General features: G+C 32.7%; 2 protein-coding genes across 2 annotated transcripts; both read right to left on the bottom strand.

Annotated features, from left to right (window-relative positions):
* Positions 1-171: 171 nt before the first annotated feature.
* LOC115995021 (LEAF RUST 10 DISEASE-RESISTANCE LOCUS RECEPTOR-LIKE PROTEIN KINASE-like 2.5) lies at positions 172-12155 on the bottom strand. The gene is made up of 2 exons (XM_031119425.1): positions 11053-12155; positions 172-1336 (listed from the first exon to the last, which is right to left on the bottom strand). The coding sequence occupies exons 1-2, from the start codon at positions 12132-12134 to the stop codon at positions 211-213; spliced, it is 2208 nt and encodes a 735-aa protein (XP_030975285.1). The 5' UTR covers positions 12135-12155; the 3' UTR covers positions 172-210.
* A 10130-nt stretch (positions 12156-22285) lies between these two features.
* On the bottom strand, positions 22286-23362 carry LOC115995013 (PR5-like receptor kinase). The gene has a single exon (XM_031119412.1). The coding sequence runs from the start codon at positions 23207-23209 to the stop codon at positions 22286-22288; it is 924 nt and encodes a 307-aa protein (XP_030975272.1). The 5' UTR covers positions 23210-23362.
* Between the last annotated feature and the right edge of the window lie 354 nt (positions 23363-23716).

The following is a 23716-nucleotide window of genomic DNA, read 5'->3' as shown; positions in this document are numbered from 1 at the left end:
GGCTTGGGGCGTGACATGCAATATCACATTTTCTTTTTGTATAGGACTTGCAACATTACTAATTCATAGTGAATGGCATAAAGCCAGGTTTCATTACATAATTTAAGCAATAAAGAAAAGGATTTTCTTGAATTGCTCAAAATAAATACAATTCACAGAGTTCATTACCTCCTAGCCTCAATTAATGTTTCCCTAGAGTACATATTGTAATTACACCATTATAGTTGAGGAATCTGTAGGTGAACTAGGTGGGGAACACAAAAAAGGTTTAGGGGGGATTTTCAAGGGTTCAAGACTCCCTTCTAACATATCCACCACTCTACTCATTGATGGACGGTTCAAGGGGTCAGATTGTATGCACCACAAACTCACTATTATCATCTTTCTTGCACTTTCTTGATCTACTTCCTCTAGAAGGCCCAATAACCCTAATTCTTTGCCTAGTTCAAGACGCTTGTAAATCCAATGTGGGAAATATATTTCACTAGTGAAATCAACACTAGCATCAAAATTCTTTCGACCTCCCACCATTTCTAAAACCGTCATTCCATAGCTATAGACATCTGCCTTGTGAGAGACCCCTCCAAAATTCCTACAAAATACTTCGGGAGCTATATATCCTATAGTCCCTCTTGCACTCACCATTGATATAAAACTTTTTTCTCTAGGACATATTTTTGCGAGGCCAAAATCAGAAATTTTTGGACAGAAGTTCTCATCCAAAAGAATGTTGTGAGGCTTAATGTCAAAATGCAAGATTTGTGTGTTGCAACCTCTATGCAAGTACTCTAAACCTCGTGCAATTCCTATTGAAATCTTGTATAATGTTTCCCAACCCAATTGATGATTAGAATTTGAGGGATTTCCTTTATATATGAACTTCTCAAGAGATCCATTAGGCATAAGCTCATAGATAAGAGCTCTTTTAGAACCCTCAATGCAAAATCCCTTAAGAGTGACAATGTTAACATGGGAGGTCTTACTAATGCTGGCAACCTCATTAACAAATTCCTCTCCATTACCTTTTGATTCTTTCAGAACCTTCACAGCCACAAAACAGCCGTCTCGTAACTTCCCTTTATAGACACTACCATAGCCCCCTTGGCCTAATTTATCATTAAAGGACTTAGTCATCGTCTTTATATCTGCATAACTGTATCTTCTAATAACAAGAGGTCCATGATTCCTTAGAAAGGCCTCGACATCCTGATGAGTTAGAGTTTCCTTCTTCCAAAAATTAATTATTTTATTTAATGAGAACTTACGCCAAAAGCAGTAGATTGTAATCATCAGAACTCCAATTCCAACAGATGAAGTAGCTGTAATAAAAGAGTAGAGTTTATGAAGTTACGTGATGACAACTATAACTCAAACTACCTATTGATAATGTCTTGAAACTCAATAAAATTGCATTTTATTTGTAGTGACAAAAGACTAACAATGAAGAAGCAAATGCTAAGGATGACTTGGCATCCACAAGGGCAACTCTACATCGAATGATAAATAATATCCGAGTAGCATGAAATTTGACATGTATTTTAAGAACATAGAGAATATGCAATTCAAGGGTTAGATTTTTAAAATATGTAATAATGTTAATTTATTTAGTGAGAGCTGTAGCCTAAGACTACAATTAAGTTTGTAGCCAAAATTTGTCATTAAAGATTGGTTCCTTTAACAATATATTTGGCCCTTACCCAAAAAAAAAAAAAAAAAAAAATCAAGAAAAATTTTATTCAACTAAAATTTTGAAAGATATTTAGCTTGCTACATTAGTAATGATATTAACATGCAACGATTTTAAAATAAAAAAAAACTCATAGGAGGAAATTGTAAGACTTTATGTATTTATATGTTTTTTTTGTTAATTAATATATGAATTTATCTTTTTATTATATTTTTTTTATAATTTAAGTTCCTTAATCACTACCTAGAATTTTTTTTTTTTTTTTTTAAGCTGCCACTAGACATCCAATACCTTAAGCAGAATAAAGGAGTTAGGTTTAGGGTTTAGGGAACCTCGGAGGATAACAATGAATTGTGAAAAGTTTAGTTATTGTATTGATGGATTCGTACCTACAAGTACATCGCCTTGAACCAAAAAAAAGAAAAAAAAGAAAAAAGAGCAAATGGAGCCAATTACCAAAACCGATTGTCATTGCATGAATGATACTCTATAAAGATTTGATAGTTAGATACACTGTGAGAAGGGATAAAAAAAGATAAATTTTAACTAAAAAATTGGTTGTAACTTAATAAAATAATATTACTATATATTTTGAAAATCTAACCGTTAAATTGTATGTTCTTTACGCTCTTAATACACATGTCAAATTTTGTATCAATTAGATATTATTTACTACATAACCTATAAGTTTATGTTTTATGCATAATTTTAAACTACAAAAACTTGCAATTTAAACAATTTATTGATAACATAATTATTGATTTTTAATTTTCTAGAAATCTTGTAAGCATGAAGGATATAGGAATAAGATGTAATTAATTCAATAGTGAATTTGTCAAAATTTACATATAATAAAAAGATATTGAGTAAGGCTACAACCTTAAAGAATTTGATTAAGGAAATATATTACCTATCACCGTCGCTTTCAATCTCTGGCTCCATGTAACTAAAGCATTAAAGAACATCACTGTTAGTTGAATAATTAAAAATAATAATAATGTAACAAATTAACGGAACTAAATCGTTTATTTTATTTTTGAAAATTTTAAATCTCAACTGTACTTAACGAAGAACACTGAAGATCAGTCTACAATTATCTTATACAAATTTATAACAAGAAAGTCCATTCTTTTTCTACGTATTAATCTACCAATTTGTTTCCATGTCATTGAAAGACAAATCAAGACATTGAATCAAAAGAAAATAATGGGACCAATTGCAAGAGGAAATATTTGTGAGATTGAGACTAATGTTTTGAATACCTTTCTAGTGACCATTTTATTATACCATAATATTTTGGTACTGGTATATATTGGTGTACCATTTGAGTTTATCGCTCCATATATACACTTAAAAGATAAATATAAATATTTAAAATAAATTACAAAAAAAATCATTTATATTGCTATTTATTGAGTGATAATCTCAATTTTAGTTTATCCAATCATTATGATTATTGTAGTTGTTGTTATTATTATTATTATTATATAAAATTTTATAACAATAAAATCAGTATTTTTATTCGGTTTAGACCTTAGTTTGGATTGATTTAGATAGGATCATAGGACTATCTACTACGCTCAAGCCAAAACCAAATACTAATTTAAAACTTTTTTTTTCTTCTTTGTATTTTCTCATTTATTTACTCCCCTTACCTGCCAACATCACTTCAATACCTCATCAAAGTCAAAGTAACATTTGTTTTTTTCATTTTTTCTATTTCCCCAGTGCTAGCTCCTTTCTCAAAACACTACCACGTAGTCTTTCTACCCTCACCTTTTTTGCCTTTCTTTAGGGCCATTTTGGTTGAAATAGTGAAAAAGTCAGAGGATAACAAATAAGGAAGAGATAGAAATGTGGGAAGATAAAAAAGATTTTGTTATTCTTATATGTGTTTGGTAGGAATAATGGAAAAGTGGAAATATAAAAAATTTATTTGTTTGATTGAGATGAAAAATGAGAGAATGAAAACTGAAGTTTGGATGAATTTATAATTATATTCCTATTAAATAAAACAAAAGGTAACACATGTTTTACTTAAATTTTTTTTTTGTATGGACACTTCAAATTTAAAAGAAAGAAAGAAAAAAAAGAGCACAAGCTAAAGGATCCAAAATAAATGAGTAAAAAAAAAAAAAAACCAATGAAAATAGAAGAGATAAAAACAAAAAGAAGAAAAAGACAAAATGTGAGATAAGCACCAAAACCAAGAATAGAAGAAACCGAAAAAAAAAAAAAAAAAAAAAAGGTTGTTGGTTGCTCTGGAATTTCACCCATAACGCACATTTCTCATTTTCTCCCCGATTGGTGACATTATGTTTTGGTCGGCCCAAAGAGAAATTAGTTGGCCCCACTATTTTTCTCTCTCCCTCTCCTTTAGTCAAACACTCCTCCCATCCATTTTCTCTTCTATTTTTTCTTTCTCTTTTTCTATCTTCCCCAAAATCATCATAATCAACAATGTTATTGGTTTAATTCTTTCTTTCTTTTCTTCTCTTTTCCTCAAAGTAACTTTCGAACTCTCTCCACCATTCAGAATCGAGACAACTAATATACAATTGAAGTTTAAATTATTTTTGACTTTTATATGTAATCTCATAATAAATATGGATACATGTTTTATTAAGAAAACAGTATAAGAATCCAAAATGTTGTTTAATAGTTCTTAAAACCTTATGATATCCATGAAATTTTGGTTTCGAAACCTTTAGCCAATATCTTGGGGCCATTCCCAAGGAATTACCCTTATAATAACTTGTGTGTGAGATGGGAGGTCTGTACACTTACGAGGAAATAATCAGATAATCAAAGAATTTTGCTTACTTCCAGTACTTTTTTAATTGGAATCTCCTCTTGTTTTAATGAGAAATTGCCATATTACTAATTAACTATAAAAAATGTGGAGATTAAAACTCACTATTACATCATTCTATCTCAAGGAGAAACTAACTAAATGTCAAGTTGAAAAAGTAATGGAGGTAAGCCAAACCGGATACTCAAAGAGGTTTAGATATCTTCATTTCTAAAAGGAAAAAAATGTATGAGAAAATGTGGCCCTTTAGGCTCTTGTCCAGTGGATGTAGGCCACAAGATTGAAGAACATAAACTCTCACGTTTTTCTCTCCTCTTTCTATCTTCTTCATCACCAATTTCTACAACAAATTTTCACCCCTCGAAACTATGCTATGAGCCTCTTGGACATATATCTCCCAAGATATAATGATCAACATATAAAAGAAGCACAACAATTTGAGTGCACTCCAAACAGAATTATGTTTCTTTCTCTCTTTGACTCTATTCACAAGGATAAGAATACAAAATTTGTTTGAAATGAATGAAGGGCAAACAGTTTATAGAAACACTTGCACCAATTCAAAATATGTGAATTAGTGAATTGACAAATTGTTATGGACCAAAAAAGCAGCGCACACAAATAGATAGATTGTGACTGATTTCACCCCTAACAACAATTCTTTAACTTTATTGGACATTTATCTCCAAAGATTTAGTGATTAACCGGACACAAAAGAAGCACAAAAATTTAAGTGTACAGTAAATAGAACTATATCTTATCATATGTACAAAAATAAGTATGTAAAAACTAGCTCAAATGAGAAGAAGACATCTCATGCACCGGGTATATGAGACCTTTGTCTCACTGACTGGTGAGCCCCACACATATGGGACCTGCCTGTTAGTGAGACTAGGGTCCGTTTGGATACAGCTGAAAACTGAAAACTGAAACTGAAAACTGAAAAACATTGTAGCAAAATAATTTTTAAATGTGTAAGTAGTACCGTGGGATCCATTTTTAATATTTTTTTTACGAATAAAGTGAATGTGGGTCTCATGAACAGTATGTAAACAGTGTATGCACAGTAAAATTTGTCTCCCGCACAGTATATGAACAATACTTTTACTGTTCATTCTCTGAAAAAAAAAAAAAAAAAAAAATCTTAAACGCAAACGTGCGTTTGGGAAGCGCAAAACGCGCTTCCCAAACGCACTCTAAGAGCATATGGGCCAGTGCATACAAAAGTTTTGTCTGGAAGGATGGAGGGACAACTATTTATATACACACTTGCACCGATCAAGAAATGGTATAGCAAATAAACATTTTGTTTTGGATAAAGAATAGTACGCACAAATAATAAAAAAAGTTAAAACTAGATAATCAGACCCTTGCGTGTGTGATTTCCCTTGGGATGCATCGTGGCATGGAACAGAAATACTTGCAGTAATTGTATTAGGATTTACTATAACATAAGAATGTAAAGATATATATATATATATATATATATATATATATATATATATATTCAAAAAGAACCCTACATGCATTTTCAATATATGTGTGTACAAGTAGGTCCAATGTGTTTTGAGTTATTCGATGTCTACCTTTCTTTGCAATGTCACACTGAAATTCCTCATTCTGTTCGAGTTCACAATGACCACCTCCACCGTAACAACTACTGCAAGCTTCAGATACATTCACTTCAAGCTCGAACTCAGCACTTAAGAGTGAAAACAGAGCATCTTTATCCGAATGCTTTTTTCTAGGGAGCTGTATAATTGAACATTGAGCAGGAAAACACTGAGAGTTATCGTTTAATTGACTATAGTAGAGGCTATAGTCTCCGCAGCTCCTATACGTGAAATTTCTAGGGGAAGCATTACCAAGTGTGCTATTGCATTTAAACAGTGTCTGACTAGGTGTGGTGAGTTTAAAAGAGATAAATGGAGAGTTGGGAAGAGTAAAATTGGTTACGGATTCGCATTTTTGGGCATTCAAGGCATCGGAAAGTAAAAGGTCCTTGACACGTGTGAACAGTGTGGTGTTAGTGTAAGAGATATTTATAACTTCATATGGTCCTCTATTCCACCCCAGTTGGATCGTCGGAGGTATTTTGTCACATTTTACTGGTAATAAACCGCAAAGTGGGTTTGAGCTATCTGTAAATGGAAAACCAATGATACCAAGTTTTCCACATGGAAAGGGTGAACAATTTGGGACTATTCTGTTTACTTCTTCAGCTGAGTGAAGCAGCAAGAGGTGTGTGAGAAGAAAGAAAACAAACAAAGAGACACAATCCATCCCAAAATAAAACTTAAACAGCGTGTTTGTAATTGTATAATTTCTTTTCTTAATTACTTGCTTTATTACTCCATATTTTATACAATGACATGTAGGTTCTCTGTTTAACACGGTAATAGACTTGAAATTTGGATTAGGAAGACTTGTGAAAGACGGTGTCCTGCTCATCTGAAACATAAAGTCACCGAAAGTTTCACAAAAAGCTTCAGACTCCTTTTTTTTAAGTGTAAATTACTTTGTCGATATCTGTCGACTTGTTGGAAACATGACGTGCGCATTGCATGGAAAATCCCCTGCATACTACCTGAGGAAAATTCCTTGCTCATTATCAACCCCATTGACACGCAGTTGAAAGACTCGTTAGCTCTTTTTTGTTTGGATTTGGTTGGTTTTTCTAACTTGTGATAGTCGCTATGGTGGTGGCAACGGAGGTATTAGTTCATGTCATGGTGGAGATTTATTAAGTCGGTGGCTTGCTTGGTCAATTGATGTGTGACCCCATCCTAGTTAATCTAGAACATTGAGTTGGCCGTGTATAACAAGCGCATGAAAACTATGTAAAATTTGGTTTGCTTCTTCGTGTAAAAGCACCGCCCCTTGCTATTTTATGTACATGTTGCCAAGCCATTGTCCAAATGAGAGAAAGAATTGGTCTTTTTTTAATATATATATATATTTTTTTTGTGGAGAAACGAGAAAAATTAGTCGTATAGGAAAAATAGTGCAATAATATTATAGTCAAATATAACAAGGTGCTTCCGAGGACCAATGATGTATTTAAGGTGTAGATGTTGTGAGAGTGTCTATGTGCTAATATTATAATCTACATATTTTTATAGTGGAACTTTTTATGTTGTTATATGTGGACATAGACAAATAGTATTCTGTGTCTATTTTTCTTTTATCTTCTTTAATCTTGTGTAATTGGATTAATTTTCACAACAAAGGAAAATTATTTGATAGGTGCTCCCTCCTTTTACATTTTTTGAAATTATAAATCCTATTATAAATTTAATTAGTGAGTTCCATCATGAATATGAGAGAAAGAAATATCACACCACCGTACTTCAAAAACATATAATAATTACTTTTTAAGAATTAGGAAGACGTATAGAGTGAGTCATGTAGATTCTGTACGGTTAAGGGCCCTTGCAAAGGGGCCTTGAATTATAATGGAGTTGATCCAAATCTAAATTTGATCGGCCCAATGCCATCCTCCGCCACTGACAAGCTTTGTCTGCAATGCCATTCCTTCGTAATCCATGGTGTATGATCCCAATATTATTGAAAGATAAATCTAAATGGGCCATATATCACCGAGAAAACTACATAATATGGTTACAAACTTTGCAGTGTCCTTTAACAATGGGGATTAATATGGGACAATGGGAAGCCCATATGTACATCGATCTCCATTCTGGTTCATACATTAAGGCTCTGTTTGGTTGGGGGATGAAATAGTAGAAGGACAGAAATATTTTAGTTTTCTTTTTTTTGTATTTGGTTGGAAAGAAAAATGAAAGGATAGAAAATACAAATCTACTCCCAAAAAGAAATGAAAAAAAGGGGTGGACAAACCCAAAAAAAAAATGGAGAATGAGAAGTACCAAAAAAAGACAAAAACTAAAGAATAAAAAGAAGAAGAAGAAAAAAAAAAAAAAAAAACCGAAAACACATGGTAAAAATAATGTGAAAGTTGCAATAGGGTTATTATGGCCCCCAAGTGGGATTTTTTGTTCCAAATTTTCTTCTCTTTAGTTTTTTCCCTAATTTGGGGAGAAAACATTTTGGTAGGTCTAGAAAGAAAACACCCAGATCTCACCAATTTTCTCTCCTAAAATCACTCCAACCAAACACCCACAAAACTATTTTCTCTTTGCTTTTCTCTCCCTCCTAAAATCACCCCACCCAAACAAACCCTAAGTCTCTATTTGGATGAGAAATGAAAAATGGTGAGAGGATGGAATTTTTTTTTCCCTCGTGTGTTTGGTTGGGTGAATGAAAAAGTGGAGGGAATTTTTTTTTTTTTTGTTTGGTTGAGGATAAAAACAAGAGAATGGAAAAAGTAGTTTATATTAATTTACTCCTATGCTCTTATTAAAAAAAATCATATAAAGAAAAGAAAAAAACCAACCAACCAAAAAATAAAAAAAGCAATCACCATTCATGCCAAGTTAAAAAAAAAAAAAAAAAAAAGCAAACAGCCAACAAAAGAAAAAGAGAAGGCAAAAAAAAAAAAAAAAAAGTCATCATGCCCAGTTCAAAAATAAATCAATAAAAACAAACAACCAACCCAAAGAAAAAAGGGAGGCAAACAATCAAGGATAGTTAAATCATTTGATTGCAATTACCCTTCTCCTACTCATTTATCCTCAAATTGGAGGATTCATTTTTTGTAGGTCCAGAAAGAAAACACTTAGACCCCACGAAAATCTCTCACTTTCCCCTCTCAACCAGCTAAGAACCAATTTTCTTCCTTATTTTTCTATGCTTCTTTTCCAACCTCCCCCAAATCACCCCCAATCAAATGGCCACTAAGCTCCCAAAACCTTATGGTCCATATAAATTTCTCATTATTGCTTGTTCTCTAGTGAGTTGGCTTAGTAATCTTGACATATCTTTCACGTTTTTGATTCAAAGGGTTTAATAATTTAATCTAGTCCACTTTTTGTGGGGGTAAGAAAGTGTGTCGTTTCTTTCTATGAACATGAATACTTTCCGAGGGTTTGTTTTTGATGAATAATCATATTTTATTTCATTAAAAAAAAAAAAACACCAGAAGGACCAGGCCCATATCTCTATGCTAAGTCCAAAACAGAGAAGGGCAAAGAAGAGAGGGTAGCTAGCCCATCAGTAAATAGGACATAGCCCAAGAAAGCTACACTATGGAACAAAATATTAACATCTCTACCAACATGGACAAAGTCCCAAGCAACAAAATTAGAGTGGAGTTTTGATATCATCTATAATACTAAAGACTAAAGAGAGACCATGGTACACCTTTTGGGTTTTCACATACAGCTTTAACAACAATAGCAGAATCACCTTTAATAATGGCAAATCCAGAACCATGGAGCAACTTCAATTGCTAGAAGAGCTGCCCTCGCTACTAATGAATAGTTTGTTGAGCTTTGGAAAACATATATCTTAAATACATATTTTAGGGCAAAATTTTGGTTTTTCCTAAATCAATGGCGGAGCTAAGGTTGGAACAGCAAGGGAGTTTGTAACAAAATTCTCTTAGGTTCTAACCATTTCGGTCGACCAAGTGTCCTACAAGATTATTGCCTCAACTTATTTTAAAATTCTCCCATGTGCCTTTTTTGCAGAACAGTAAGTCATATTTGCTCGATCGAAATTCCATTTTGTCCAACTTCAATTTCAGCTCTTGAAATCCCAATCCAATTCAAATTGATCCACAAAATACAAAATAATCAAATGTTTAATTACAAGAAAACTTTGGCATAGTATGCCAACACAAAAGAAACCTAACATCAATCATGATCCTGAGAATGGATTTAATGAAGCAAGTCTAGATTTGGAAGTAACCGTAGAAGAGCCATATAACTTTTGATGATCCAATAGAGAAAATGCACGGTTCTTATAGGGAATCAACTATGAAGGTTCATGCATTATGAAGCAATTATTACTCCAAGATCTCAACTGAAAACGAAATTTGCCCTTTCTTTTTTATATGTTCAACTAAGCTTTATATATGTTGACATTGCATCCACAACCAATTCTGTGTTTTGAATAATAAAGTTGGATGTTTGTTAAAATTTTTAGTACAATGATCGATATTACGTACCAATCCATTCCATTGAGGAATTTAAACTTAGTGCATTCTTGATAAAATATTTAATGATAAGGTCCACAACTTTCCACAATTTATGCAGTTTGAGGAACAAAAATTTGAAATAGCTAACGCTCAAGAGAAATAAGGTCCATAACTTTCCATGATGAAAGGGGAAATATATATATATATATATATATATATATATATAAAATGTATCCTCCAATCTAAAACTTAATATTTTGCCTATGATACGCACGATTTGTATTCATTGTATTGTCAAGTATACTGTAGTTCTCAATTAGTACTGGATTGTCAACATTACTAATTTCATTGCGAATGCCATAAAGGTTTCATTAAATATTTTAAGCAATAATGAAAAGATTTTCATTGACAAGCTAAAACTAAATACAACTCAATGTTTCCCTTAAAGAAGAGATGTATTCTATCTAGGACAAAGAGTCCTATTGTATTGACAGCATTATAGTTGAAGACTCTGTCGGTGATCTTCTTGGTGGAGAAAACAAGTAAGGTTTAGGGGGGATTTGCAAGGAATTGAGACTCCCTTCCAACATTTCCACCACTCTACTCATTGATGGTCGGTTTGAGGGGTTAGTTTGTATGCACCACAAACTCATTATTATCATCTTTCTTGTACTTTCTTCATCTCCTTCATTTAAAAATCCTGGCAGTCCTAATTCTTCATTTAGTTCAAGATGCTTGTAAATCCAATGTGGAAAATATATTTCACTTGAAAAATCAACACTAACATCAACATTCTTTCGGCCTCCCACCATTTCTAAAACCACCATTCCATAGCTATAGACATCTGACTTGTGAGGGATCCCTCCAAAATTCCTACAAAATACTTCAGGAGCTATATATCCTGTAGTCCCTCTTGCACCCACCATTGATATATTACTCTTTTCACTAGGACATATTTTTGCGAGGCCAAAATCAGAAATCTTTGGAAAAAAATTCTCATCCAATAGAATGTTGTGAGGCTTTATATCAAAATGCAAAATTTGTGTGTTGCAACCTCTATGCGAGTACTCTAAGCCTCGTGCAATGCCGATTGAAATCTTATATAATGTTTCCCAACCCAACTGATGATTAGAATTTGAGGGATTTCCTTTATATATGAACTTCTCAAGAGATCCATTAGGCATAAGCTCATAGATAAGAGCCCTTTTAGAACCCTCAACACAAAATCCCTTAAGAGTGACAATGTTAACATGAGAGGTCCTACTAATGCTTCCAACCTCATTAACAAACTCCTCTCCATTATCTTTCGTTTCTTTGATCAGAACCTTCACTGCTACAAAAGTGCCATCTTGTAATGTCCCCTTATAGACAATACCATAGCCCCCTTGGCCTAATTTATCATTAAAGGACTTGGTCATTGTCTTTATATCTGCATAACTGTATCTTCTAATAGCAAGAGGTCCATAATTCCTTAAAAAGGCTTCAAAATCCGGGTGAGTTAGAGTTTCCTTCTTCCAAATATTAATTATTTTTATTAATGTGAACTTTTTCCAGAAGCAGCGTATTATAACCATTAGAACTCCAATTCCAACAGATGAAGTAGCTGTAATAAAAGAATAGAGATTAAAAAGTTATGTGGTCCAACAAATGAAGCATGCTTAAAGGACAGAGATTATAATGTTATGTGGTGACATAACCATAACTCAAACAACCTATTGACAATGTCTTGAACCTCAATATATTTGCATTTTCTTTGTAGTGACAAAAGACTAACAATGAAGAAGCAAAAGCTAAGGACGACTTGGCATCCAATACCTTAAGCAGAATAGAGGAGTTAGGTTTTATTTGACAGGAGATTGGGAGCCTCGGAGGAAAATCATGAACTATGAAAAATTTAGCTATTGTACTGATGGATTCGTACATACAAGCTAGTACATAGCATTGAACAATAATAAAATAGAGCAAATGGAACCATTATCAAATTGATAGCAGAACCTTATATAATTGCATGAATAATACTCTAAAGATTTGGTAGTTAGATACACTATGAGAGACTGAGAGGGAATAAAAAAGGGGTCACGGTTTATGTTTTAAAGACACACAAGCTCACTTCCATATAGAATCATTTTTCTATAGGTAGGCGATCCAACCAAACATGTGTATATTAGTATCAACAAATAATTTGATTAAACAAGTAATGTTACCTATCACTATCGCTTTCAATCTCTGACTCCCTGCATCTAAAGCATCAAAGAACATCACTGTTAGTTGAATAATTTAAAAAATTAATAATAATGAAACAAATTAATGGAGCCAAATTTGTTTATTTGTTTTTAAATTTAAATCTCAATTGTACTTAACAAAGAGCAATGAAGATCAGTCTACGATTATCTGATACAGATTTTATAATAACAAAGTTCATTTTTTTTCTATGTATTAATCTACAAATTCGTTTTTATGTCATTGAAGATCTAATCAAGAGGTTGATTCAAAAAAAGTAATGATTGTTGGAGAAAATCGTGGGATTGAAACAATTAATATAAAATTCAAATTCAAATTATTTTTAACTTTATATTTAATCCCATAATAAATATAGATACTATATTTTGAAGTATTTTCAGGAAAAGTATATATCTGAGAATCCTAAGAGGTTGACTTAATGGTTTTTAAGGTCTCATGACATCTTTGGGGTTTTGGTTTCAAAACCTTTGGTCAGTATGTTAAGATCATTCCCAAGTTATTACCTTCTGTAATAACTTGGTGTGTGCGAGATGAAGGGACTTCGCATTTACTAGGAAGTAGTCAGATATTCGAAGAGATCTAGATATCCTAGATTCTAAAAAAAAAAAAAGAGTGTGAGAAAATGTGGCCCTTTAGGCTCCTGTCCAATGGATGTAGGCCACAAGATTAAACTATCATGTTTTTTTCTCATCTATTTTTATATTCTTCATCGCAAATTTCTACAACTGATTTTTAACCCCTCAAAACTATGCTTTGAGTCTCTTGGATGTATATCTCCCAAGATACAATGATCAACACACAAAAAAAGCACAACAATTTGAGTGCACACAAATAGAATTGCGTCTCTTTCTCTCTCTGACTTTATGCATGAATATAGACATGCCAAATTTGTTTGAAATGAAAGAAGGGCAAATAGTTTAAAGAAACATTTGCACCCAATCAAAAACGTGTGCATTAGTGAATTGACAAATTGTTATGGACTAAAAGGTATTGCAGACAAATAGATTGTGAATGTTTCACCCCTAACAACGAGTACTTTAAGTTTCTTGGACGTCCGTCTCCAAAGACATAATGATTAACAACATACAAAAGAAGTACAACAATTTGAGTGTACAACAAATAGAACTATATCTTTTTTCTGTTTTTGTCTCTATGTACAAAAATAAGAATGTAAAAACTGAATCAAATGAGTGAGAGTCGAACTATTTATACACACATTTGCACCGATATAGAAAAAGTGTAGCAAAGAGACATATTGTTCTGGATAAAAAATAGTTCAAATAATAAAAAAATTTTAAAACCAGATAATCAAAGCCCAATCCAAACCGGCCATGCAGCGGGGCAACCCTCGCGTGTGTGATGCCCCTTGGGATGCATCAAGCAACGGAACAGAAATATTTGCAGTACTTGTATTAGGATTTACCATAACATAAGAATGTAAAGAAATTTATATGCAAAGAACCCTACATGCATTTTCAATGTATGTGTACTGTGTACATGTAGGTCTAATTTTGTTTTGAGTTATTCGATGTCTATATATACCTTTGTCTGCAATGGCACAGTGAAACTTTCCATTCTGTTCGAGTTCACATAGACCTCCCCGACCATAACAACTGCTGCAAGCATCAGAAACATACACCTGAAGGTCGAACTCAGCACTTACGAGTGAAAACAGTGTATCTCTATCTGAATGCTTTTTTCTTGGGAGCTGAATAAAGGAACATTCATTAGAAGAAAAACTCGAAGAGTCATCGTTTAAATGACTATAGTAGAGGTTATAGTCCCCACAGCTCCTATACGTAAAATTTCTAGGGGAAGTGATATTAAGAGTGCGATTGCATTTAAACACTGTCTGACAAGGTGTGGTGAGTTTGAAAGAGATAAATGGATTGTTGGGAAGAGTAAAATTGGTTACGGATTCGCATTTTTGGGTATTCAAGGCATCGGAAAGTAAAAGATCCTTGATACGTGTAGATTGTGTGGTATTAGTGTAAGAGATATTTTTAACTTTATATGGTCCTCTACTCCACCCCAGTTGGATCGTCGGAGGTATTTCGTCACATTTTACTGGCAATAAACCGCAATGTGGGTGTGAGCTATCTGTGAAAGGAAAACCGATGATACCGAATTTTCCACAGTGAAAGGGTGAACAATTTGGGAGTGTTCTGTTTACTTCTTCAGCTGAGTGAAGCAGAAAGAGTTGTGAGAGAAGAAAGAAAACAAACAGAGAGACACAAGCCATCCCTAAAAACTAAAACAACGTATTTGTGTAATTTATTTTCTTCTTGCTTCATTACTCCATATTTTATATAACATATGAGGGTTCTCTGTTTTTGCTAATCATGTGGGTTCACTGTTTAACACGGTAATAGACTAGAAATTTGGATACGGAAGACTTGTGAAAATCGGAGGTACTCAACCCAAACATGGCAATAAGTCTAAAGTTACCGAAAGTTTCACGAAAAGCTTCAGACTCCCTCTTTTTTGAAGCGTTACAATTATCGTTATTATTGTCTGTAGACTTGTAGGAAACATGGTCGGCGCATTGCATGGGGATATCCATCCCTTTCATACCTTGGCTAGGGACACCACCGAGGAAAGTTCCTTACTCATCATCATTCCTATTGATGCGCAGTCAAATTTTTTCGCGGAAATTCATGTTACTTGTCTAAGACGGAAAATTATTAGGTACTTTTTTTAGGGGACGGTGATATGAAATGATACTTTTTCCAGGGTATAGTGATATGAAATTCTTTCATTTCATGTTCATGAGAGACTGTATTATGAATTTAATTAGTGAAATTTACCATAAATGTGAAAGGAGGAAATACCATATCATCGTATTCCAAAAATATCTAATACTTATTCATGTAAGAATCATGAAGATTATGTATAATGTGAGTCACGTGGATTTGGTACAATTAGAGTCCGTTTGGGAACATTTTATTTAGTTGTAACTGAAAACTTTTTACTGAAAGTACTGTAAATAAAGTTAAAAAGTAGCTGAAATAATAAAATGAGATCTATGAATAGTATCAAAAAGTGCAATGAAATCCATAAATAATAGTAAAAATGAGTTGAATAATAACTAAAATAAGCTAAATAGTAAAAGATAAAAAAAAAGACTTTTTCAACTAATACCAAACACAAACTTAATTTCCCCTGAAAAGAGGAACCTGAATAAAAATGGAGCTAACCCAAACCTAAATTTGATCAGCCCATATGCCATCCTCCTCCATTGACGAGCCTATGGTCTGATGCATCATTCCAAAAAAGGGAAAACTTGTTACACACCTGTGTGCATCCACACAATAGTTTGTAAGACATTGTCATTCCATAAAATATTGTATGATCCTAATATTACCTAATATCAGATGTTAGAAACTTTGCAATACCCTTTAACAATGTGGTTCATATGGGATAATGGGAAGCCCATTAATTCTCACATCCTATTTATTTATTTATTTTTGTTAGAAACTACATCCCAATTTCTATGTTTGTACATTATTCTCACAATTATTATTATTTTTAATTGATTTGTACTGCTTTTAATCTAGTGAAATCTTATTTTCAATTTTTTTGGCTAACTTTTCAAGGTGAAAAAAAATGAAGGTGACTTTTCCTTCAATCTCCATTTTTATTGTTTATTTGTCAGAGCATGATATATTGGAATGTAAGTCTTTGAAATGAGTGATGACTATACATATACAAACACACATGCACATATTATATATAAAGTAGGTCGATAACTTAATTTAACATATGTTATTTTATCATATATAATAAAATATTTATATCAAATTGATTAAGTTTTATATAATTCAAAATATTTTTTTCTCATCTAGTCAATTTTGTAAGCTGTGAATTATCTTTTAAATGATCATATTGATCACAATTAACATTTTTTAACGGTTAAACATTTTAGAACAAGATTTATTTTTGTTAAGTGATTTAGATATTAAATGGTTAAAGTACACTAATAGTTTTAAAAGTTATGAAACATATACAAAAATTAATTTATTTTAAATAATTTCAATAATAAATCTCACTTTATATATCTCTAAACTTATTCAAGTTAATATAAGAAATATTATATATATATATATATATATATACATATATATATACTCTTAGATGACAAATACAATAAAGATCTCTAACTCTAATCCATAAAATTCACAATTGTTTACTCTCTTTTTTTTAATTTTATTTTTTATCTGTAATTCTTCTAATGCAAAAAAAGAAAAAAAAGGTTTTGTTCTTAGAAAATAAAGAAGACTTTTAAAAACGAATTTAATAATCTATTTATAGGAACATAAGAATAATCAAAGAAAAAAAATGTTGCATAATGTGCTCATCTACGCATTTCCGTCAACTTATCTACTTTTAGGAAAATATACCTTAAACACTTTGATTAATGTGGATGCACTTTCTGGACATTTATTAGATTCATTTCCCCCATTTTTTTTTTTTTTTTTGGTGTAGTGCTAGGTATTAAGTCCACTAAATCGAGGCTGGTTAGTCTTAACTGAAAACTTCTTTTTGTGTTCTTCTGGGTGCCGTGTTTTTCCTCCTTTTTTTTTTTTTTTTTTTTGGTGGCTAAGATGTGTAGGTCTTTTCCTCGTTTTAGGGTCTGTTTGAATTGAGCTTACTTTTACTAAAACTGAAAACTGAAACTGAAAACACTGTAACAAAATATTTTTTAAATGTGTGAATAGTGCCGTGGGACCCATTTTTAATGAAAAGGTTGCTAAAAAGTGGAATTTGTGGGTCCGTGAACAGTGTACAGATGCACTGTTCACCATGGAAAAGTCAACATTTGCAGCTACTGTTCATGAACAGTAGCCGCATTACTCCTAAAACGCGTGAAGAAAAAAGAAAAAAGAAAAGAAGAAGGACGCGTTTATTGCGTGCAACTGTAGCGTGGGTCCCATGCCCAAAATGCAAACCCTGAAACGCAGTAAAACGTCCAAACCAAACGGGTACTCAGTGTGGCTCGCATCGTCAAAAGACTTTTGTGAATAGTCAAATCTCATGACGTCATGAGGTAGTGGTTTTGTGCAAAACAGTGGGCAGACTTAACAAAAACAACATGAGTCATGTTAACAGATGTCTTTAAAGCAATTATTAATAAATCATAATAGGAAGGTTTTGACACTACTTTGATAAAAAAAATATAAAAAATTGTCAACTATATTTATTGTTTTATCATTTTTTCAATAAAATATTTCTAAAAATAGCTCTTAAATCAATACTGTAAAAATATTGGTTAACATTTCCCAAACAAGAATATAATCATACAAGTTACCAGTGCTTAGTACACTACTCAAGAAATAAGAGACAATACCAGGGGATGAGTTTCTAGCTGTTGCCTTCTAGGCGAAGTGTTGCCAAGAAGGAGAAAGAAAATGGGAGGTGGGGATGATTAGAAAAATATACTACTAGAAAAGTAACAGTGATGTTGGTAACTTGGCTCTTTGTTTTTTTTTCTCTCTCTCGCAAATTTTTTATTTTATTTTTTATTTTTATATTCAAATTCTTTATGGGTTGAGATATGTTTTCTAGCAAAAATATAGTAAAAAAAATGGAATCGTGTGAACTGCTAAAATCGGTCACGGTTCTTAGAACAATCTGATTGCAATTCGAGCGGTTCCATGCTTTTTTCACATAGAAAGGTTCTTAGGATTAAAAAAACTGGAATAACAAGGAGTTCATAGTTAACCGGATCAGACCATTCGATCCGGTCCAGGTCTGAGAATCATGATTTTAATAGTATAACTTTCTTCTCTCACTTATTTTCATAATAAAGAAAAAATATATATTAACAGGTGGTTGACTTGGATATTGGATAAGGAAGACCTGTGAAAATAGGCTAAAATTATTATGAAACATGATATATTAGTATGTGCATTGGAAAATCCCTTTGTTCCACAACCAGAGACCACAATGGGGAATTTGCCACTTATCTTCTCCATTGACGCGTAGTGGAAAGACTCACTCGACTCATTGACTCTCGAGTCAAAACCTCAGAACACTCAAAACTTTGTAATAGACACTGTCCTTCCATAAAAGATTTTAAGATCCTAATATTACATATATAATATCAAATGCTAAAAACTTTGCAATGCCCTTTAACAATGGGGTTCATATGGGATAATGGGAAGCCCATACATACATCGATCCCTATTTTATAGTTATTCTTCGTCGGTTCATACATTAAGTCTCTATTTGGTTGCGGGAATGGAAAATGATAGGAGGATGGAAAAAAAATAATTTTCTCTCATGTGTGTTTGATTGCGATAATGAAAAAGTTGAGTTTAATTAAAACTCATTTGTACATGTTTAGTTGAGAAGAAAAGAGAGAGAGAATGAAAAAGGTAGTTTATATAAATTTAGTCATTGACCTTATTAAAAAAATTCATGCCTAGTTTAAAATAGGAAAAGAAGAAGAAGAAGAAGAAGAAGAAGAAGAAGCAACTTGCCTAATTAAAAAAGAGTAATGCTACAGTTATAAACTATTTTACAATATTTTTACAAACTATTGATGTTGCATATTCTTACTAGTTCTAATCTAGGCCACCACTAACATTACATTTTTATTTACCAATAATTATTTGGGAAATACTTAAGCCACATCAGCCATTTGTAAAAATATTGTAAAATAGTTTGTGTCTGTAGAATTACTCATTAAAAAAGAAAGAAAGGCAAATAGCCGACACAAACAAGTAATCATGCCCAGTTGAAAAAGAAAAAAGAAAAAAGAAAAAAGAGAGAGCAAACAATCAACAAAAACAAGCAATCATTACCAATAAAATAAATCAATATACAAAAGCAAACAAGAAATTACACCTAGTTGACGAGGAAAAAAAAAAAAAAAAAAAAAAAAAACCAAACAAGTAACCCAAAAAAGAAGAAGAGGCAAACAATCAAAACGAGAGAAGAATGGTAGTCAAGTCATTTGACTTCTTCTCAAAAAAGTCATTTAACTGTAATTACCCTTCTATTCCCCATTTTCTCCCTAAACTGGGGGATAATTCGTTTTTAGTGGGTCCAGAGAGAAAATAGCTGGATCCCACCAAAATCTTTCACCTTTTCCTTTCTTAACCAAACAATCAAAAAATCCATTTTCTCCCCTATTTTCCTCTACCCAAAAATCACCCAAATGGCCTCTAAGCTACCAATTTACAGCCAAAAATAGCATGGTCCATATAAATTTATCATAACTACTAGTTCTGGTGAGCTAGCTCAGTAATCTTAGCACATCCCTTATGTTTTTGATTTAGAGGGCTTATTTTCATACACCTTTTGTGGCTATAAGAAAGTGTTGTTTCTTTTTATAAAAACATGAATAGTTTCTGAGGGTTTATTTTTGCTGAATAATGATTTTTATTTTACAAAACCACCCGACGGACCAAGCCTATCTCTTTCTGCTAGGTCCGAAACAGAGGAGGATTGAGAAGAGATGGCAACTAGCCTATCAGTAAATATGACATAGCCCAAGAACTTGAAAGCCACACTATGGGAGAAAATATAAACATCTTTGCCAACATGGACAAAATCCCAAGTAACAAAAGTAGAGAGAATAGTTTTCACATCATCCATAATACTAGAGAGAGACCACAGTACAATAGCTGAATCACCTTTGATTGCTAGGAGAGCTGCTAGAACCATGGAGCAACTTCAATTGCTAGGGGAGCTGCCCTCGCTATTAATGAATAGTTTTAGTTGAGCTTTGGAAAGCATGTATCTTAAATATGTATTGTAGGGAAAAAATTTGGTTCTTCCTAAATCAACGGCGGAACTAAGGTTGGAACAGCAAGGGAGTTTGTAACAAAATTCTCTCAGGTTCTACCCATTTAGGTCTACCGAGTGTCTTGCGAGATCACTGCCTCAACTTCTTTTCAAATTCTCTCACATGCCTTTTTGCCAAACAACAAATCACATTTGCTCGATCGAAATTCCTTATTGTCCAACTACAATTTCAGTTCTTGAAATCCCAACCCAATTACAAATTGATCCACAATATACAAAATAATCAAATGTTTTATTACAAGAAAACTTTGGCAGAATATGTCAACACAAAAGAAACCTAACACCAATCATGATCCTGAGATTGAATTTAATGAAGTGAGTCTAGATTTTAAAGTAACCATAGAAGGGCCATAACTTTTGATGATCCAACAGAGAAAATGCATGGTTCTTATAGGGAATCAAGATTCATGCATTATGGATCAATATTGTTACTATAAGCTGTCAGCTGAAAACAAAATTTGCCTTTTTTTTTTTTTTTTATATGTTCAACTAAGCTTTATATAGGTTGACATTGCATCCACTACCAATTCTATGTTCTTAATAATAAAGTTGGATATTTGTTAAAATTTTTAGTTTTAATGATCGATATTACTGTCAAATATATGTGCGTTCTGGATCAAATATTTTATGATCAAGTCTGCAATTTTCTAGATTTTATGCGTTCTAAGGAATAAAAATTTGAAATAGCTAATGCTAAAGAGAAATAAGGTCCACAACTTTCCACGATGAAAAGGGAAAAAAGATATAAAATGTATCCTTCAATCTAAAACTTAATAGTTTGCCTATGATACTATTTGCATTCATTGTATTGTCAAGTAAACTGTTGTTCTCAATTTGATGTTGCAGAAGCCTAAAGAAAGCACACACGATGATCTTTTAATGGAATAGAAACTAAACTATTAGCTTTTGGTAGTAAACCTCGAATCCCCAAGGGGTTTTCTTGAATCCACAATGAGAAAAACTGGAATCCATCAGAGAAAGAATTTGACAAAAAAATTTGTGTTTATTGATAATAATTTGATTTACCTTTGACGGCTATAAAACATATAAATACTGAGAAAAAATGTCTAAAATCCTAATTCTCACTAATTATACGATTAGGTGACAAAATACTAAAATTTACCAAAAATGGCAAAATTGAGTTAAATGCATAAACTACTGACCTTAAGGGTTGTCCTAAAACAGACGAATTCTTATTCTAACTTTTAAACTAAAAGTTATTAAGGAAAAACAAATATTACTATAAATAGCAAAAACATTGTTTTCGAGGCCTTAACAAAGGAATTCACCTAAATTTAGGTGATGCTCATGGTATACCATGAGTCTGGATCAGAATGCCGTTTCCCTTTAACTTACCAAATTTTATACAATTCCAATACTATCACCCCGATGGCCTCTACTAGTACCCCATTTTGATCTTGCGTTGTGACTACTTGCTCCCCTATTGCTCCAGGAAGGAATGTGTTGTCTGTTGTACATCATAATTAATATTGGACTGTCAGCATTATTGATTTCATTGTTAAGGCAATAAAGATTTCATCAAATATTTTAAGCAATAATGAAAAAATGTTCATTGACAAGCTAAAACGAAATGCAGTTCACAAAGTTCAATACCTCCTAAATTCAATTTTTCCCTTAAAGAAGAGATGTATTATATCTAGGATAGAGAGTCCTATTGTATTGATAACATTTCAATTGAAGAATTCGTCAATGATCTTCTTGGTGGAGAAAATAGGAAAGGTTTGGGGGGGATTTGCAAGGAGTTAAGACTCCCTTCCAACATTTCCACCACCCTACTCATTGATGGTCGGTTTGAGGGGTCAATTTGTATGCACCACAAACTCACTATTATCATCTTCCTTGCACAGTCTTCATGTCCTTCCTTTAAAAGGCGGAGCAGTCCCAATTCTTCATTTAGTTCAAGATGCTTGTAAATCCAATGTGGAAAATATATTTCACTTGAAAAATTAACGGTAACATCAACATTCTTTTGGCCTCCCACCATTTCTAAGACCATCATTCCATAGCTATAGACATTTGACTTGTGAGAGACCTCTCCAAAAGTTCTACTAAACACTTCCAGAGCTATATATCTCATGGTCCCCCTTGCACCCACCATTGATATAATACTCTTTTCTTTAGGACATATTTTTGAGAGGCCAAAATTAGAAATTTTTGGACAGAAGTTCTCATCTAATAGAATGTTGTGAGGCTTTATGTCAAAATGCAAAATTTGTGTGTTACAACCTCTATGCAAGTACTCTAAGCCTCGTGAAATGTTGTATAATGTTTCCCACCCCAGTTGATGATCAAAATTCGAAGGATTTCTTTTATATATGAACTTCTCAAGAGATCCATTAGGCATAAGCTTGTAGATAAGAGCTCTTTTAGATCCCTCAGAGCAAAAGCCCTTAAGAGTGACAATGTTAACATGGGAAGTCCTACTAATACTTGCAACCTCATTAATGAATTCCTCTCCATTACCTTTCGATTCTTCCAGAACCTTCACTGCCATAAAACAACCATCTTGTAATTGCCCCTTATAGACACAACCATAGCCCCTTTGGCCTAATTTATTATTAAAGGACTTGGTCATTGACTTTATATTTGAATATATGTATCTTCTAATAACAAGAGGTTCATGATTCCTTAGAAAGGCCTCGACACTCTTATGAGTTAGAGTTTTCTTCTTCCAAAAATTAATTATCTTAATTGATGAGAACTTTCTTCCAAAGTAGCAAACTATAACCATCAGAGCTCCAATTCCAATAAATAAAGTGATTGTAACTAGAATTAAAAAAAAAAATAGAGATTATGAAGTTATGTGGTGACACGATAGTAACTCAAAACAACTTAGTGATAATGTCTCGAGTCTCAATAAAATTGCATTTTACAATGTCTTGAGCCCCTCAATAAAAATGCATTTTCTTTGTGGTGACAAATGACTAACAATGAAGAAGCAAATGCTAAGGATGATTTGGCATCTAGTACCTTAAGTAGAATAAAGGAGTTAGGTTTTGATTGACAGGAGATAGAGAGCCTTGGTGGAAAATCGTGAACTATGAAAATTTTAGCTATTGTACTAATGGATTCCATCCATGTA

This window comes from Quercus lobata, chromosome 1, assembly GCF_001633185.2.
Source record: "Quercus lobata isolate SW786 chromosome 1, ValleyOak3.0 Primary Assembly, whole genome shotgun sequence".
NCBI lineage: Eukaryota > Viridiplantae > Streptophyta > Magnoliopsida > Fagales > Fagaceae > Quercus > Quercus lobata.
Note: the sequence above shows the minus strand (reverse complement) of the source record. Positions and strands in the feature narration are given on the sequence as shown.